General features: G+C 39.3%; 1 protein-coding gene across 2 annotated transcripts in view; it reads left to right on the top strand.

Annotated features, from left to right (window-relative positions):
* Positions 1-20,210, top strand: part of pds5a (PDS5 cohesin associated factor A) — a 34,729-nt gene that overhangs the window by 1,685 nt on the left and 12,834 nt on the right. For both annotated transcript variants that reach the window (XM_012865500.3, XM_036136936.1), the window contains exons 3-13: positions 12,517-12,720; positions 12,898-12,984; positions 13,194-13,291; positions 14,976-15,102; positions 16,057-16,137; positions 16,272-16,412; positions 16,970-17,085; positions 18,110-18,204; positions 18,321-18,466; positions 18,674-18,825; positions 19,994-20,107. In XM_012865500.3, coding sequence (XP_012720954.2) covers positions 12,517-12,720; positions 12,898-12,984; positions 13,194-13,291; positions 14,976-15,102; positions 16,057-16,137; positions 16,272-16,412; positions 16,970-17,085; positions 18,110-18,204; positions 18,321-18,466; positions 18,674-18,825; positions 19,994-20,107 — 1,361 coding nt within the window. The remainder of the gene's footprint in view (positions 1-12,516; positions 12,721-12,897; positions 12,985-13,193; positions 13,292-14,975; positions 15,103-16,056; positions 16,138-16,271; positions 16,413-16,969; positions 17,086-18,109; positions 18,205-18,320; positions 18,467-18,673; positions 18,826-19,993; positions 20,108-20,210) is intronic.

Below are 20,210 nucleotides of genomic sequence, written 5' to 3'. Positions count from 1 at the left end.
TGGGAGCGCTTATAATGCTACCAACTCCTGTAAAAGCTGTCTGGCTTTAAAGTGGCATGCGTCCTGTACAATAACACATATATGGATCTTTTATAAAGAATGTGATGAACTAAAAAAAAAAAAAATGAAGCTCAGCTCTCCTATTAGGATTTTCCTAACTTTTGCCCATTTGCATCCTTTAGCTAGAGGCGTCGTTTGCAGAGAGGATCCAAAGTTATTTCCTTGTTCGTGTGTGTCAGTCAGGACAAGAATGCAAAAAAATAAAAAATCCCTAGCACTGAGTACGGTATTTGTACACACTGTTGTACAGTCATATAAAATGTGTTTGACATACGGCTGGAGTAAGGCTGAAAAGAAAGTGTGTGTATGCATGTGTATGTATGTATATATTTATATTATTTCAATTCAATTAAATGTTATTTATATAGCGCCAATTCATGAAACATGTCATCTCAAGGCACTTTCCAAAGTCAAATTCAATCGTATTATACAGATTGGTCAAAAAATGTCCTATATAAGGGAACCAGTAGATTGCATCAATATATATATATATATATATATATATATATATATATATATATATATATATATATATATATATATATATATATATATAAACACTTTTTTTCTTTTAAAGAAAATATCCAGACTTAGTTTAAATCCCCCAAACGTATTGCTGGACGATATAAAAAAAAAAGTTTATTGATAAAATATAAATCATATTGATCGATAATTATCAACAAATTCTAAACATATATTTTGTTGTTGCTTAGCGACCTATTTTTAGAGCCAGAACACACAAACACTGAATTCAAACTCAACCTTTTATTCAACCAACTTTTTACCAAAAAAAAAACAAAGACTCTTTAAAGGGGGCGGGGCTTGATGACTCAGCGTTCCTGGGTCTGCGTTTGTGATTGGTTGGAAGGACGACTGTGATGTTAACCTACATGATAGGCTAAAATGCATAAGGAAGGAAAACTTTTTATTCTGGTGAACTTTTGATTGACCCTTTTTTTTTTATCATCGATATACGTCTATCTATTGATAAATATCGTTATTGAATTATCGTCCAGCCCTACCCAAACCCTCATGGAAGAATGTCCAAAAAAACAAACTTTTAACTTTTGTTGTTTAATTCTAAAAGCTTGATTTGACAGGCTGTCGCCAAAAGAACACCTTACCAGCAGTGAGATACGGCGGCAGCATCCTGTTATAACAAGAGGATGCTTTTCCTTTTCCAACGCCCAATGTTTGCGTTCACCAAACACACCAGAGTCCACCTGGTCCCGCTCCCGCTTCATCCGTTCAAGACGTCCCAAAACGAGTCGGGCCGGCCGATCACGTTGCAGTATCGTGGTTTACAAAATAAACATGGCAGCGTGTAGCTGCTGCTGTCACGTCTGTGTTGTCAGCATCCAAATAAACGCGCCTTGACCAGCATGACTTGTTGTGGTTTCTCATGGTGCCTGCTGCTTAAACCAAACTTTTCATATTAATTATACATGAAGAGCGTAAATTAAGTTAATAGATTTAAGTTTTATTTTTTTCTTTATGGATTCAAATGACTGACACCGTGTTTCACGTGCATTCTGAGGAAAGTAGCCAATTTCTACAACAATTCATGGTTAGGGTGTCACATGTCACGAGGTCCTTGCTAGTTTCAGGCTAACCCACATGCCGCTGTTTCTTCTTTACTCCGCTTTCATTTTCCGCACAGATTTTACAAAACGAATGCTGTGTGGAATTGAAGTAGGTAATGAAAGTCATAAAAACTACGTAAACATATTTGAAAATAATCTTTAACGTATAGTCATATTAAACTGATTTGATCCCTCCAAAACTCTGAAACCTGTCATTGTTGAAATAAGCCCCATTGTTACAATACTGCTGTTTTAACAGCACTTAACACTGTTATAATTTTATTTTAACGATTGTTATAACTTTATAAAGAAGTGATCCGTCGTCTAGAATTACAGGAAATTAAGGTTTCTAAGTGTCAAGATAAAGGAAATTATTATTCTTTTGTCTTGTGCTTCCACTTAGTGAAGCAGGGGTTTACTTTTACATAACCAAGACGTACAGTTTACCATTGTTTATACTTTTTTACAAAAAGCTCTTAATTAGAAATGCGCTGATCAAAATTTTGTGTCTTATCTCAACTATTTGTACATTTTGGACCTCCAGAAACTGAAAATTCATCAGTTATGATTTCTAAAACCAATCATTACAGTATATTTTTTTCCTAATCTTGCTTCTTTGATCTTTCCTTAATCATTTCATCATCAGTAGGCGGTGTGACATAAGCCGGCTTCTGTGGGAAAGCAGTTATTGTAAAATATAGTTTTACAATATATATTTCACAATCACTATTAAATATTATATTATTACTATTATTATAAAATATATCTTAAATTTTGAGTACCAAGGCAGAAAAAAATACTAAAGAACAGACACAAATTACCTGCTTTATTACATAGTCGTACCAGGTCTGCTGTTTCCCCTCCGCTGTGCATATATGTGTAAATGTTAATTTTCAGACTCTCGATAAAGCTCATTTGTTTTGACGGGGCTGCTCCCTGTACAATACTTAAAGATCACAGTTGGGGTCTCCACCTTTTAACCCCGGTAAAATCCATTAATATTACTTCAGTGCCGTCCAGCGGATTATTCCGTCCTCTGAAGTCTGATCCATAAATGTTAGTCGCTGCCGCTGTTTCCACATGTGTTGGAAATTTTGTGTGAATGGAGCCATAAAATAGAAATGTACCCACAGACACAGGAATGTGTCAGGAAACAACTTTAAAACAAGACATTTGCAGCAACAAAACACGGTTATTCACAGACAGCAAAGATGGTGATTTACGCGCCGGGGTGGCAAGTATAAAATAAATACATAAAAAATAAGGTTACAGAGCAGCAGGTTATGGATTGTGGCTGATAGGATGGAAAAAAGCATTTTTCTGGGAACTTTGATTTGGTGCAGACGGTTTTCTGAGGAAACTAGCCGTTTTCTACAACAATTCAAGGTTAGGGGGGTCGCATGGCAGATAATGGATAAAGAGGAAGCTCAGGTAGATCTGTGGACGCGCGTCTATTTCCCAGAATGCTTCTCACAACCCAGGAAAGAGATTTGCTAAGTCACAGCAGTGCACTGGCAATAACCAGCAGGCTGACGAAGTCTCAGCGACCTGGAATCTCGGCTAAAAACCTTAAAAAAATCATTGATGCCGTGACTTCATGCTAAAATAAAAAAAGCTTACTAGGCAATTATATAAGTGCTGCTCGTTCATACTTTGCACCAGCAGTACTGTTGGTAAGGCGAATGTTTAAAACCAAATAAAACAAAAAAGAAATCAATTTATGTGAAAGAATGTAATAAATATTTCTTACAGATAAAATAACCCACTGAGATAAGTCTCTGGACCGTAGATCAGCCTGAACTAATGGGTAAGGCACAGCTTTTCTCTGCCTGCCCTGTACAGGTGTTATTTTTATTTATTTTTTTGGAGGAAGCAACGAAAGTCTGATCTGCTCCAAAGTTTGCTTTACATGGGTCAATTTTAGGGCTTTATGAGGAAGGTTTTGCCTCAGCCATGGCAAGAATGAAGATAAGAACCTCTAGGCCAAAACCGCAAAGTAAAAGCCGCCACACCTACAGGATGACTTTATTTTTAAAATCTATGGTAAAAAAATGTAAAGCATATGATATATATTTATCTTATATTATGTATAGCCTATATTTGCAAACCTATGCTAACCATAATCCGAGTTTGAAGTTAATTTAAATATAAAACATTAAGATGTACTTTATTTTGAAAAACCAACACCGCCTGCTCCTTCCTGTCTGGCTGTAAAGCACTGCTCTCAGGGGGGAAGGAAAACTAGAGAGGACAGTCCAGTGTTGCCCATTTAGCGTCTTTGTTGCTATATTTACTGACTTTTCAGACGCCTCTAGCAATTTTCTTTAAAAAAAACGACTTTCTTGTTTTTAATGGCGAAAGCACCAGTCTGTCTGGAATATAGAGGCAGCAGTGAGATCTGCTGTGAGGGTTCCTACTTCCCTCAGCGCTGTCTCACAGGCACACCACAGCTGCTGCGGCCTCGTCATATAAATATAGTTTTTAAAGTCTTTTTTTTTGTCTCTGAAACTGTTTGAGTCACACACACAGCTTCAGTCACTTATGCACCTCGTTCACTTTGTGTGTCTCTGATAATTGTCTTTTTGGTACAGTTTGTTTTATGCACTGTGGATTCAGGCAGCGTATTAAAATTCATAAATCGTTTTATGAAGGTCATTTTTAGTTACATTTAATCGCTACCTTTAATAACTTTTTATCTTGGTAAATCCTCTCCTAATGCCTGGGTCACAAATGTATGAACAAATATGCTAATTAGATAATGACTCCATTCCTGTTTTAATATCCCTGCACTCTATCTGCTAAAACCTTCTGGTTTCTCCTGGTCTCTTGGCCAATCAGTGAACAGCAGTCTGTTCACGCCACATTTCAGTCCCACTCAGCTCCGGTCGCACTGCCCTGTAGGAATAAACTGAAATCAAAATGCTAACAAGGCGCACGGTGCAGAGCAGGGCCGGTGCCAGGTGGAGCCTGTGGAAAAGAGGCATTAAGGACTATTTGTCATGTGGGCTGGCAGTCATTAACCTTGCCTGCTAGCTGGATTCTCGCGGTATTTGTGCGTTCACAAACACACAAGAATCCATCTTGTACCGCTCCGGCTTCAACTGTTTGGTTACAAACCAAAAAAAATGGTTCGGGCCAATCACGTTGTGGTATTGTGGATTTATGGCCGGTCATACCAGTGCGATGAAAGCAAGAGGTGCTGAGCCCACAGCCGAACCGACATAAACATGGCAGAGCAAGAGGACGCACGCGTAGCTGCTGCCATGTTTGGTCAGAATCCACGGTTTGAAAGAAGATCAGCAGGAAATGCCTTGATCAGCTTCCCTTCTTGTGGTTTCCATGGCGTCTGCTGCTTACATTTTGATGTGATACCGCGATTGGCTAAAACCAACCTTTGGTAGGCGGGCACTGGGTGTCTCGTCACCCAATCAGCTTGGAGAGTTCTGCTCCTTTCCCCAAAAGGAGTCATATGGAGCAGGCCCAGACGGATAATGTGCAGAACTAGAGGGCTACACATTATCCGTCTGCCTGGCCAGGTTAGGCAGTCATTGGTGAATGGGGTGAACAGCAGGGGGCTCAGTACACATCCCTGGGGCACGCTGGTGTTCAAGGTGATGGTGGAAGATGTGTGGTTCCCCGCTCTAACAACTAAGGGGGGGGGGCAGTTGATTAGAAAGTCTACGGTCCACTTGCAGATGATGGAGCTCATTATGAGGTTGTGCAGTTTTTCTAGACCTAGGCTGACCTCAGGTCCAGGAAGAACAGCCCGACGTAGGAGCTCTGTTGCTCCAGGGCCGTGTGTAGAGTGATGGGACCTCCTGATGTTCAAACTCAGCCTGGCGTTCAGGCAGGAGTGAGGCGGCATCCGGGACCCCCCACAGTACTCCCTTCTCTGTGAGGGATGACTGCAGGCCATCCTGTCCTGGTTCCAACACTGTCATGGGCTTTTACTTCTTCCCTTGGGTTAGAGTCTCAGATTGATCCTGCTCACATTGAGGGGAACTTGTCTGCACTGGAAACCTAAGGACAAACACGGAGGCCTTGTCGTTTTGTTTTATATAGTTCAAATAAAACGGATATAACATATAACAACAGACATAGTGACGATTGGTTAGATGTGGCGCTTCAATCTTGGGTTCCACTCAAATTGCACCCTAGTAATAGATCATCAGGAAATAAAAAGATACGGGTTGCATTATAATGAGGGCTGGGCAATATGGACCGAATATAATATCTCGATATTTTTAGCCTGAATGCCGATATATGATATTTATCTCAATACGTTTTTCTTTTCATAAAGTAACTATGAAAAAGGTATCTCTGAATCAAAGCTTTATCCCAAATGTCTCACAGGCCCATTTATTAACAAGCTGATGAAAAATAACCTGCTGGAACACATAAATCTATGATTGTAAGGCAACATTGGCCATTTCTATATAAACAATATAGTGTCATCTTGTATCTCTTTTTTTATCTTGATATATAGCCTAATTATATATTACCCTAATTATAATAATCTCAGGGTACGTGTCTTTGAGTCCTTCATAACTCTGCCAGCGTAATTCCGCCGTTATTGAGGTTCTTCTTGATGTTATGTTTTTAAGACCAAGTCGGTGTTCATTTTCTTTATCGTCTCTGATCTCCACGACCCGCGCACAGGAGAAACGGGGAAACAACTATACCCATGATGGTTCTATGAATAATCTTGAAATAATATTTACAGGAATAAAACGGGGGGGGAAAGGCAAATTTAGATTTAGAGAACCGGCCGTATTTGCCAGGTGTTTGTACACATACGAAGAATTTGACTCTGGATCGTCCAATGCTCACCATCTGCTTACTTATGCAATACTTATCACGCAGGTTTATATCATTTCCCCTTTTTTCCTCTGTACATTTCACATTTTTGGGCAGCACACCTCAGAGAAAAGGTCATGGCTCTTTTCATTGGGTAGATTTCTTGTCCTGGTTGGAGGTTCCTGACTGCTCACCAGTAATATTTGTATTCACTGCTTATCATATTTTTCCAATCCTGGTGGCAAGTCACACAGGTATAGCGCTCTAAAACGGTAGTTCCGGTCATCTTTGGGTTGATTATTGACCCGATCTCTGTCAGCACAATGTGAAAATGACCAACAGATATAATACCACGTTGACTCAACACTGGCTGTATTCAGGCTTTTTGGTTTGTGTTTTTGTTTGTTTTTTTCTTCATTTAGGTTTGCTAAAAGAATCTTGGTATGTTTTTTGGAGGCCTTACCATTTAATGGTAAAACAGCTTTTATTATCTTAAGCCAGTGGCTTCTGTTGGGTCCTAGTGGTGAGGTTCAAAGGGAGCAAACGGTACCCGCGTAAACCCGTTTAAACCCGTTTAAAGGTCCTAGGATGGTGTCCGAGCTGCTTGCATGAACTACTGCACGACATTGTGGCTCAAATGGGGACTTTAGCTGCTGTGTGCGCTGAAATGTTGGTTTTCAAACAATAGCATTAGGCTCCAGATAGCTAAACTCTGCAGCTATAAAAGCCCACAGGAGAGTGTCTATACTGAGAGCTTTTACTCTGTGAGGATAGGAGTGTGTGGCCATAATGACTGTGTGTAGGAGTGAGTGCGCTGCTCTGCAGTCTGTCAGAGCTGCCGGCCCTTCCCCCACCCAATACCGGCTGTCTGGAGAGTTAGCAGCCAGGCCTCAGCTCTCTCTCTCAGAGGAAGCAGCAGCTCCAAGAAGGGCTTTCTAACGCGTCTCAGTAGACCGGCGTGCCGGCGACCTCTGGACACCGCTGCTCACGGGTGGGATCGATGAAGATGCACCTGGACTCGGTTCGCTTGTTAATTCCTGGCATGTCAGCCTGTTTTTTTTTTTTTTGTTTTTTTTTTTTATGAGGAAAGTTGGTTTAAAAAGTTGCTAGATGTAATTCAGTAGTTGTTGAATTGTTGTGCTCCATCAGAACCGAAGTACAAAGTTCATGACAGACTTACTGCTCACAATAAAGTCTGACCTGCCCATCTCAGGTTTTTAATGGTTCACTCAATCTCAGGGCCTCCACTAAAGATTTTTATTGATTTATCAACTTATTTTTTGATTCCTAAATTATTGTGGAGCATTTTTTTCAACTTTATTTCCAGTTTATCATTTTCTTCACGTTTTTTTTTTATATACATCACAATAAAGTAGGAGAAATATTTGCGACCCAAGAGAAATAGATTAAATCCTTATTATTTATGTGTTCACAAATTAAAAATCTTTTTCTTCCGAAAGTCAAATATGATGAGATTGAGATGAGAATAAACAAAAAAGGTGTCATATTGGTCAGGGTGTAAATCTAAAGGAAAACATTTGTTTCCAGTCCACTTTTTAGTTTAAGTAAAATAAAGGAGATCGTATCCTTAAAACCAAAAGCAGGTTTTAACAGTAGACATCATTTAGGCATTTGTATAGTTTAAATTTGGGTCATTTAGATATTCCTGCCTATAAACACATTTAAATGGGATTTAAGGCTGCAACTAACGATTATTTTAATAATTGATTAATCGGTCGATCATTTTTACGATTAATCAATGAATCTGATGAAAAAAAGAGTTTTATTTCCATTTCTTTTTTCCAAAATTGAACATTTGGAATGAAAGAGCAAATAAGCGCACAAAACACAAGCTGCTACTTAGTTGTTCTGTTACAATAATATTAGGTCATAAATAATTTTGCTTCAAATAAAGTTTATAAAGTTTATGTCGACTAGATTAATCTAGTCTAGTTAATCATTTAATAGTCAATGTTGTCGGTATGAACTGTGATTTAACAGAACATAAGTGAAGCTGTAAAACTGGGGGTAGCAATGCAGATTGGTTGAACCTCACCCTTGTTCTAGTGCACCTAAGGGGCAAATAATTGGACATAATAATGCAACCAGTGCAAAAACACCACTTCTGACAATCAAATAAACCAGCAGCCCATTTCATAGACTGTTTCAGCACAAGCTGCATTCTATGCTACATTTGGCCTTCTGCATATTTTTCTCCCAAGGTTGTTTTTTCTATTAAATTTTTCTAACTTTTCTACAAAGAGTCAAAAAGGCTGTTAGATATTTAATACTTTTTATTTCTTCGGAGGTTTTTACATGTTTGAGGGTGTTCTTTAGAGATGCTTATGTCTCGTTTTTCTGTAAGTGTTTTTAATTTGGGTCTGCCTCTTATCATTCTGAGTGTCTCACCAAAATTTCATTACGACTACATAACAACAATAAAGACTCTTGATTCTTGAACATTGAGTTAAGAGCCCTGCTCCGCTCTCCCATAAAGTGCCTTCACACAGACTTAGTAAATTAAAACTTAAACATTAATTAACAAATTATTACCATCTGAATGAAATTGTATTCTGACTGAGAGGGCTGGTTTATGATCCATAATCCGATTAGCGTCCGTCTGAACACTTGTTCCGACTAACTCATGAAGTTAGAGCGCCTGCATGTGGAGGATGGAGCCGCAGCGCCGTGCAGCTCGTTTTGGGAAGATCATAACTTCCTCCCGCTCTCTGTCTCAACCATCTCAGAACCTGGTTCTATGCACTCAAAAAGCCTTGTTACTTTTTGCCCCGCACCAATGAATACAAAACAGTTGCTTAATGGAAATCCAACCACTCTGCTAGCATCAGAGGGTTTCTACTTTGAATAAAGCTTGGTGCAAGTAAACGCACGTCGTGGTCGGACTATTTGATTTTCAGCCCGTATAAACGGTGGATTTGGAATACTTTATTTTAATTCAAACACATTTTAATCACATCGGGGAAACTGCGCACGTAAACTCTTATCATTAACCAGCTAACAAGCTAGCAGCCGCATTAGACAAGCTATCAGGCAGATTGATGTTAAAGCGGCACATGAAGCACGATTTCAGACTCCGCTCACGGCCCAGAGCCAAGCACCGTCAGGGTTTCCTCACTTTGAAACGGAACAAACATAAAATATTACATTGACTTACCATCAGTGACTCTGTGTTATTTTAGGCCCTGTGTCACTGTGGTGCTCTTGTGTCGTGTCAAATCTCACAAGTTGCTTACTTTTTTTTGTTTGTGTGGCAGCCAACGTGCTCTCTACCTTTTGAGAACTTGGTTCGATCCCTTTTCTGTTCTCAAGAAGCAGTATTTGAAAATGCCGCCTCCACTCCGCCTGTCTGCATTTACATCGCTCGGCAGCCGGTCAGCTAGCATTGACGACCGCCTGCTTGTGAGCTAAACGGCTCCGCGACATGGCGAGGGACGCACTAATCGCACGACAGAACCAATCGATGACGATTCTAATTGTTGGTTTCTATCGATTTGTTGTTGCAGCCCTGATGCGATTTAAAATGGGGCAAAAAAATGATCTGGACATACTTTTTGCAAAGTCTTGTAACATTTATTAAAGGTGCCATGACATGGCTGCATAAACCATTTCATGTTGTTGATATAGCTGCAAACATAACTTCTCCAAAGAATTTCATTAAAAAAATTATCTCAGGTTGTTGTTTTTGTCAGGCCAACTGTCCCCCCTGAATAAAAGGGTTGGTAACACTAATGATATGCAACTCTACCTAGTTAACGGCACTCTGATTGGCTACAATGCACCCCCCCCCCCCCCCCCGATAGCAATACAATACTGAGATTTGACATCAGGCAAACCGATACCCGATATGTGGGGCCGATATTTTTTTTTAATCTTTTTTTTTTGGCCGATTCTTAAACCCGACATAGCTTTTTCTTCCATTTACAAGATAAAAATGACACCATAGCAGATATTATGTGCGTCAATTTAAACAAAAAACAGTTATTAAAGGCGCATAGCACAAGTTGCAGAAGTTTTGCCCCCTCTGGCCAGAAGGTGAAATGACACCACTGTTGTGCATAGGAGAAAAAGAAAAGAATCTGCTGCTGAGAATGCACAGCTCTGTTGTTTAGACGCGTCGTGTCTTCTGAGGTAAGAGAGCTAGAAATGTTGAAGTTAGCCCAAGTTCACTTGCTAATGCATCAATCAACAAAGTAGCCAGGTGTGCGAGAGCGCACAGTGTCACATCCGGTCAACCTTTAGTATAAGTACTTGACGCCGGTTTCGCCCCGTTTTAGCGATTCCACCACCCTATAAAGGCCTGGAAAAAAAGGGGAGATGGCTTCTGGGTGTTGCTTTAGCCCTCCAATCACCAGATTTGACCTTTTTACCTCGTTAATACCAGAACACGTTGATAAAAAGGATGTCTAACTGCAATGAAATTACTTTTAGTGGTTAGATTTTCGGGCTTAATCACTGGCGGAACCGGAGAACGAGTTTCAGAACGCCTCATCCGTGGCCAAACAAGGAGAACACGCATGCTTGCTACCTGCTGCTGGCTACCTCTGTATAAAGCACCCCGCTGCTCCCCCGGGTGCTTTATACAGAAAGACGGGCAGCCGCTGCCTTGTACCGCATGAGGGGGATGGATGGACACTTCAGAGACAAAAAGTTACAGTTTTCAGTGTAAAATGAGAGAAAGCCTCGGTAAATCCACGGGTGTGATGCAGCTCGTCTGGGTATAGAAAGCTGATGTGCTTTTTTACCCTACAGCGTGGTTCGTGGTTTGAAGATGATAAAATGATATCTAGGTTTGACGCACTCTGTTCATAGTGGTCCTCATTATTAATGTTGTCCCTCTTCGGTCTTTCTGGACTTACTTGGAGGAAACCTTCGCAAACACTTTAAAGCGGGCGGAGCCGTGCGGCCATTACGAGCCAGTGAAACCGCTGATGTCAGGCTAAACGCCGACTGAAGTAAACATTCATGCTAGGACAGGTAGCTACAGCAGCTAGGGAGCACAAGGTGCTTCCTGCTCGCTCTCGTTTGCTCAGATGCCACGTCTTGTATTTAGAAATCAGTCAGAACATCCATGACGCACGAGCAACGTCGTCTCCATGTAGGATACGCACCTTCCTTACGTTTGACAGCAATAAGAAATTAAACAAACTTACGAGTCATGACAGGGTTGTGGTCACCACATACCCCGATGGTGCAGAGGTGTTTGTTAAAAAACCCCAACTTTTATTTCTGAAGTCTTCATAGATCCCCATAAAACTCTTGTGATTCTCTCGTCCTTGGACAGTGAGTGGAAACTGTGGAGGCTGTTAGCTTAATGCTGTGCTCTGATTGGAGAATATGGATACGTAGAAAGACGACCCGTTTTCTGATCTGAACGTTTCTGAGCAAAGGTGGTTTGGTTCAGTTTTTGACATTAATATTATTATATGCCCCAAACCTGAGAAAAATGACATTTATTGTCATGGCCCCTTTAAGATTTTAGGAACTTGTAAAAGTTACTGATGCTGACGTCACCGATGAAATCTGTGATTCACAACAGCCCTGTTTAATTTGGTCACAAAACCATTAAACTGTTCAAAAAGAAAACACAATGTACATTTCATAAATATATAACCAATAATCTCTTTTGCGTGTAAAGCTTTGATCAGAGTATTTTTGAACCAGAGCAGATCAAATATAGGCAAGGCAAGGCAAATTTATTTATATAGCACAATTCAGTACAGAGACAATGCAAAGTGCTTTACATGATTAAAATATAGGAATAAAAGCAAGTAGGGATAGAATGTAGAAACAAAAAAAAAGAACATTTAAAAACAGTTTAACTTGAACATTCAAAGGCAATTTTAAGGCATATCTCATTAAGGACTGAAGTTTAGCACCAACAGGAAGCTCTGAAGATTACAATTAAACATTTCACAATAGTAAAGTTACTTTTCAGTGTGTTTTTTTATTTTATTTATAAGCCAACGTCCACATTAAATCTCGTTTTATCAAATACGGTAAAGAGCCTTGAATAGATGGGCTCTGATGGGACCACCCTTGTCTTTGCGCTTCACAGATGGTGGTAAAGACCTACATGGACATGGATCAGGACTCCGAAGAGGAGAAGCAGCAGTATCTGGGACTGGCGCTCCACCTTGCCTCCGAGTTCTTCCTAAGGAACCCCAATAAAGACGTGCGACTGCTGGTGGCCTGCTGCCTGGCCGACATCTTCAGGATATACGCTCCCGAGGCCCCCTACACCTCCCACGACAAGCTAAAGGTCAGTAGCGTGTCATCTTCCAGGGTCGATCAGTCCAGCTAGTTGAACCGACCGCCGTTTACCTATTGTGGGGCATAATTAAAACGTCCATGTGTAATTTGTAACCTTTTCAGCATATCGTAAAACTTCCCTGCTCCCTATAAAACCACAGATGCTAAAAACGATTCCTTCCTCCAGGACATCTTCCTCTTCATCACCAGACAGTTGAAAGGACTGGAAGACACCAAGAGTCCTCAGTTCAACCGCTACTTCTATCTGCTGGAGGTAAAGCTCACCGTCTACAAAAGATTAAACACAGATTAGCTTTTAATCTATTGCACAATTAAAAATTTTTTTAATTAAACAGTTAAAAATGGTCTGTACTTTTCAAGTTTCAGCGTTTGAAGCTTTCTTTCTTTTTTTTAAAGTTAGGTTTAATTTAGATCCTTAAGAATAAGTGATTGTTTATTTATGTTTGTCCTTTTGTCCAACAGAACCTGGCGTGGGTGAAATCATACAATATCTGCTTTGAACTGGAGGACTGCAATGAGATCTTTATCCAGCTCTTCAAAACTCTCTTCTCTGTAATAAAGTAGGTGGCTTGTTGGCGTTAAAGCTGTTTCCATGGTGGCCAAAATCACCAAGTTAAAATTTAACAGTGGCTTCAAATATTAAAATGCTTTAACTCAAAAGAGTTTTTTTTTTCTATCTTTATCTGCCTAATGAAAAAAAAAAACAGGATTCAGATTGAGTTGAAAATGGATCATTGAATACCTGGAACATAAAGAGACTTAATATAGGCGTACAGTGTTCTTAATGTATTTGGGTCAAGTTTTTTTTTTTTTTTTTTTTTTTTTTTGCTTTGCACCATTTTCTTGGTTTCGAAAATAAATTGCGTGAGAGAGAAAATCAGGAAATGGGTCACTCTGTCTTTAAAACGCTTTCCCTTTTGTAGCCAAATTTATTAAATGAGTGCCTCCAAATCTGCCTCTGAGTAAAACGGGATGTATGTGCTCCTATGTACTTGCACATAAAATAAAAGCCAACAAAAATGTATTAAAAGGCAAATCATTTTCGTTGGACCTTACATGTTCCATTTTAGGAAGAATTTAATTAGTTTTAAAGGCCTCACATCAGAGAAACCAAAACATTTCAGAAATTGCCCGTATGTGCTGAATGGCCACATCGTGCCATTCTTGAATTATGGTCACAGGCTGAGTAAAATCTTTTCCAATGGTCCCTAATGGCCTGCATGCGGCCCACACCGTCACTCATGGTGTAGAAAAACGACAGCTCCAGTGCACAATGAGATCTTCTTTTGTGTGTGTAACTCTTTATCTTTTCCACTTGGTGACCCAAAAAAAATGCTCCCTGCGCTCATTTTGAAAATTGAAAAATGAGCTGTGTCCCCGGATCGGCTGCATTTCAGTAATTGAAAACATAAAAGCAGGATTTTTTTTTTTTTTTTTTTTTTAACCAGTCAATGCACCCTAACCAGAGGCCAAATCGTTGAGCTTTTAAAAAAGGGACCATAAAAAGAATTAGTCATCCCATAATACGGTAAGCTCTGACTGGGGTTTGCTATCAGAAAAACTAACAGCATAACTGAGATTTTAATAAAAAAAAAAAAGTTTATACATTTATTTATTTTTTTATAAAAAAAATTTATTTTATTTTTTTTTGGTTGAACTTATTTTTTGTTGGTTGTTCCTTGAGGCTCTGAAAGAATCCAGGGATATTTTTATTTTTTAGCTTTTATGTAAATGAGACGCCGTCCAACTGAGTCAAAACAACAATTGCAACTGATCGATTTAGCGTGTTAATTACTTATTAATTATTACTCTATATCCCTGGCAAAAAAAATAATACAAATCTTTTGCTTATGTGTCCCCCAGATAACGTCATAGCAAACAGAAACTGGTTTGCCCTCACTGAGAAAACCGTAAATCTTATTTTAGTATAATGTCATGCTGGAAAAACATTTTTAAAAGGCTGTTTTTAATGTTTTGGCTGATCAGTGTGTGTGCTCTGCAGTTTACTACGCCGCCATTAACAGATAACTCTATAAATATAAATATGTTTCATTTAGTTTTTTCACTGTAGATAATTCAAACTATATAACAAATAAACTGAATGTTTTCACTTATGTTGGAATTTTTTTTCTCTCACTACATTATTGCAAAATGTGTTTTTATTGACGTATTTTTCATAACTAAAGCTTAACGTGTATTAATAGCACTAACGCGCCAGAGCGGCTCTCTCCCTCCGCTCCTCAGTAACAGCCACAACCAGAAGGTGCAGATGCACATGATGGACCTGATGAGTTCTATCATCATGGAGGGAGACGGAGTCACACAAGAGCTGCTGGACACAATCCTAATAAACCTCATACCTGCACACAAGGTGAGTCTGGCCACAGGTTGTAGCATTTATGTCTGGCATTAAATCAGATTTCTAACCATCTCCAGGTACGTTGAAAAGTATGGAGGGACAAAGGTGCAGAGATAAAAAAAAAAATAATAATAATGATGAAATAATTATTTGCAAAAGTGATGATTCAAGTAACATTTAAAATACATAAATGTTGACATAATACATTTTTATATTAGCATGTTTAAGGCGTTTTTTATTTTATTACCATTTCAATATTTATTTTACACATTGATTTAGTAGGATTTCTTTTCTACTTTAATTTAATAGCTAAAATATATAGATAGTTAACCTTTTTATCGGATAATGGCACTTTTGGCCCTCCACATGCATAATGACATTTTTTTTCTTTTTTTAAAGATAAAATAAACATCAACTGCATACAACGTAAAATATCAAATAGTTTAAATAACAGACACTAATAGATTTTCTGTTACATTTAGTTAATTTGGAAATTGTTTTTTTATATATATTTTTTCTGTTTTTGTTTCTTTAATTTCAAACAGCAAGATTATTTTGAAATTTTTTATTTATTTATGTTTTTATATTTTCTGTTTAGTTTCTTTAATTTTAAACAGCAAGATTATTTGGAATTTTTTAATTTTTTTTATATTTTCTGTTTAGTTTCTTTAATTTCAAACAGCAAGATTATTTGGAAATTGTTTTTTTTTTTTAGATTTTCTGTTTTGCTTCTTTAATTTCAAACAGCAAGATTATTTGGAAATTGTTTTGTTTTTTTAGATTTTCTGTTTAGTTTATTTAATTTCAAACAGCAAGATTATTTGGAAATTGGTTTTTTAGAAATCTTGTAATGAAGGCAAACTCCAGAGCGGACATGTAGACAAACAGCTTGGAAATTCTCTGATCAAGAGAAGCACCCTTTCTGCTGTAGCTAAACTAATTTATTTCACCTTTCTTTTGAATCAGAACCTGAACAAGCAAGCGTACGATCTCGCCAAGACTCTTCTGAAGAGGACGGTCCAAACTATTGAGACGTGCATCGCAAACGTGAGAAGCTACTTGCTAGTTTAATTTTATCTCTGAGACTGGTTGCTTCTCCTGGTTTGCTTGTGAAATACGTTCTGACCGTATTGACCCGTCCCTGTCGGGTTCTCTGCCTCCGCTTTGCGGTTCTTCCACAGTTCTTCAATCAGGTCTTGGTGATGGGGAAGTCGTCGGTCAGTGACCTGTCGGAGCACGTCTTTGACCTCATCCAGGAGCTGTTTGCCATCGACCCCATGCTGCTCACCTCCGTCATGCCTCAGCTGGAGTTCAAGCTTAAGGTCAGCTCAGAGCAACAACAACCAACTTACTTTTTCTCTCCGCAAGTCTTGACAAAAAAAAAGCGCATTTCTGTCGTACTGTTCCTTCTGGTTTTTCTATTTTCCTTGTTCTACTGGAGTTGGGCAGGATGAGTTACCCCGTAGCGCCCGACAAATAAATAGTTCTCTGGATGAGTCGGGATCAGCGTGAATTAGCGATGCATTTAGGTGCTTAAGGGGAAACTAAGCTCCCTGAAGCCAAACAAAAGGCTGAAAAATAAAAGCTCCCAGCACATTTCATGCAGGAATGTAAAGATTGCTAATAAAAGTTATTTTTAGTTTTGTAAATACTGCCATTTTACCATTTCCTGTGGAATAAACAGATAATTAAAATGTATCGGTATAATCCCCAGCCCTGTCCTGTGTCATTCTGTGCTACTTGTTGCTTTTGTCTAACACAATAAAAAGTTTTTTGGGCTGTTTAGTCTGAGGGAGACAGAGGGAGGGGCTTCTTGAAAAGAAGACAAAATCAAGACAAAGTGAAATGCATTAAAGGGCGATCTGTGCTTTTGTTGCAGAGCAACGACGGAGAGGAGCGTCTAGCTGTCGTACGGTTACTTGCAAAGTTATTTGGGGCCAAAGACTCAGAGCTGGCGTCACAGAACAGGCCGCTGTGGCAGTGTTTCTTAGGACGGTGAGTAACGTCGCCATAGATCAGGTCTTTAGGGAATTACTCTTCTCCAAAGACATCCTCTATGCCATCTTCCTCCCTGACCGAGGTGGTTTATAGATTTAGGCATAGACATAATATAAGAGTAGACGCGTCATTGGGCGGGTTCTGCCTATGCTGCGATGCGTCAGAGCGTCCGCCATCTTAAATGTGGCAAATCTGCAGTTACTCAGTCACTTAAACAGTATCAGAGGGACTTTAATCTCTGAATATACTTTGTATTCGTAGTATTTTTTTTGTAATATTACAAGTTTATTTTCGTATCCCTTTAGCTTCATTCTCCTGAATTTATTCTATTAAAGAATAAAAATATTTAACATAATCTAACCTGGCCCTATTACTCCAGGAGTGAAATAATTCTGCAAACTGTGATTATTCTGGAAATGTTCCCCCTTAATTCTCGTAATATGATGTTTTTATCATAACATTATCACTTTTGTGTTTGTTTGTTTATTTTTACTTTCTTGACCTAGGACTTTTTTTCCTCATATTATTATTTTTACCTCTTTAATACTCACCCAAAAAGTCTGTTCCTAAAGGCTCACATGTGACACGGTTTTATGAAATAATGAAGACCACAATGTTTAGATTTAACAAATTGATCCTTATATTTATAACACATACACACAAATATATATATATATATATATATATATATATATATATATATATATATATATATATATATATATATATATATATATATATATATATATATATATATGTGTGTGTGTGTATTTATTGCAGCACAGGAATGAGGCATCTTCTCTGATCCACGTTCACAATAACAGAACTCAACTTTTTTCTGCCACATACAATATGGCGGTGACGTTGACGTGCGAACCTGCGCCCTATGACGCGTCTACGTATATATGTCTGTGGATTTAGGTTTACGGTTTAGTCTTTTTATTTAGTGTCTGTGCAGATTCCTTTCAGTTTACCCTGAATGTGATCCACTTTGATTGCATGTACCACATTCCTCCTGCAGGTTCAACGACATCCACGTACCCGTCAGGCTAGAGTGTGTAAAATTCGCGAGCCACTGCCTTATGAACCACCCTGACCTGGCCAAGGACCTGACAGGTGGGCGCCGCCACGGCTCTGAGGCCCGTCGCTCCTTTTAGGCTCCGCAGTCTCCCTGCTGCTGCCGGCTGGAGCTTAAAAAATGACGCTCCTCTTCTCTCTCTCTCCTTCTGTAGAGTATCTGAAGGTGCGTTCTCATGACCCGGAGGAGGCCATCCGACACGATGTCATCGTCACCATCATCAATGCTGGGAAGAAGGACCTGAACTTGGTCAATGACCAGCTGCTGGGCTTCGTGCGGGAAAGGACGCTTGACAAGAGGGTAGGACATTTAAACCAGTCAGTGTTGCCCTCTTTGTGGTGGTAACATTATTTATTGGTTTACACAGACAGAATTATTAAAAAAGAAATCACAACACATCCATTTGATTGATTTAAAAAAGCACGAGATTATCTTCCTCCTGTGACTTTCGCATCCTAATTGAATTATTCTCTCGCCGATGCCTTTTTTTTTGCCCCTCTCCTGTAGTGGCGTGTGCGTAAAGAGGCCATGATGGGCCTGGCTCAGCTTTTTAAGAAATACTGTCTGCACCACGAGGCCGGAAAGGAGTCGGCGCAGAAGATCAGCTGGATCAAGGACAAACTGTTGCACATCTACTATCAGAACAGCATCGATGACAAGTGAGAGCAAACATCAGTCCATGCTAAAGAGAAGGATTGGCCTCGCTGTGTTCATCATTAGCGTGGTACCTCATCAAATACGAAAGGCAATCTTTTTTAACTCACCAAAAGTTCTGTCTATTAATAATTTACTAAAATAACAGAAAACTGAAACCTCTACAGCTGTTGGCCCTCTCAAGGTTCAAGGCTACTTTATTTTTACCCTTAGGTAGATGCTTTTATTTTGTTTGCAAAGGTTCACAATGCACTTAAACACACACGCTGTGGAAAAAATAAACCACACCTTCCTCTGGTAAAGACCCTAATAATAAGTTCCTGTTTTGTTGCAGCAGCATGATCCTTCCTAGAAATGAAAAAAATAACTTTATTTCAAGTAGATTTTGCTTTAAGTTGGTCATGATATCTAGAAACCTGCAATTAATGACCTACAGATAATTGTTTCACTGGGGAGAAGCCCGTGACTCTGTCGCTCTTCAAAAGGGGAAAGACTAGCGAACATGGTATTTTAGATAAGGCTGTAAGTGGACCCCCGGGAATCAAGACTCCAAGAACCTGATTTCTTGCTTAAAATTTCCCATATTACGGTTACATATAATTAGAAAATGTAATAAAACTGGAAACATCACCAGCCAGGTTGGACCAGAGGCCATATTTATTCCTCTATGAGCGCTGAGAAGGATGCTAAGGGAGGTAAAGCTGTATAACTATTAGCCGCCGTGTGCTTGCTAAGGGTGGCTTGTCAGGTAAGGCAAGGCAAAGGCAAGGCAAATTTATTTATATAGCACAATTCAGTACAAAGACAATGCAAAGTGCTTTACATGATTAAAATATAGCAAAATAAAACAGAATAAGAGCAAGTAGGAATATGGTATGCTGAGAAAAAATGTTTTCTGTCCTACCATCACAAATGTAAACGTGTGGAGGCACCAAAAGCTGCTGGAGTCGTGTGTTTTGGCCAGAGTGAGCTTTTCAGCTGCAAACACACCAGGTGGGTTTGGTGAGAAGCCAAGAATGATATAAAAAGCTTTTGTCCACTGTTAAGTACGGTAGAGGACCTGTGATGCTGTGGGCCCGCTCCAACCTTAGGGGACGTCACAGGAGAAGTGTTGTTTCATTAAACCTCCTCCGGAACGATTTGTCAGAATGAACGGACGCTTTCCCTTCACAGGTTATTAGTGGAGAAGATCTTCGCCCAGTACATGGTCCCTCACAGTCTGGACACAGAGGAGAAGATGAAATGTCTGTACTACCTGTATGCCTGTCTGGACACCAATGCTGTCAAGTGAGTGATCGCGCCGCATTTTCACCTTTCGCTCGCCAAACCACACACGCCGACGCATAAATCCGTGCAAACGTTGCACGTAAATATCGATCTGAAGCTCAAC

This window comes from Fundulus heteroclitus, chromosome 5 (genome assembly GCF_011125445.2).
Source record: "Fundulus heteroclitus isolate FHET01 chromosome 5, MU-UCD_Fhet_4.1, whole genome shotgun sequence".
Lineage (NCBI taxonomy): Eukaryota > Metazoa > Chordata > Actinopteri > Cyprinodontiformes > Fundulidae > Fundulus > Fundulus heteroclitus.
Note: the sequence above shows the minus strand (reverse complement) of the source record. Positions and strands in the feature narration are given on the sequence as shown.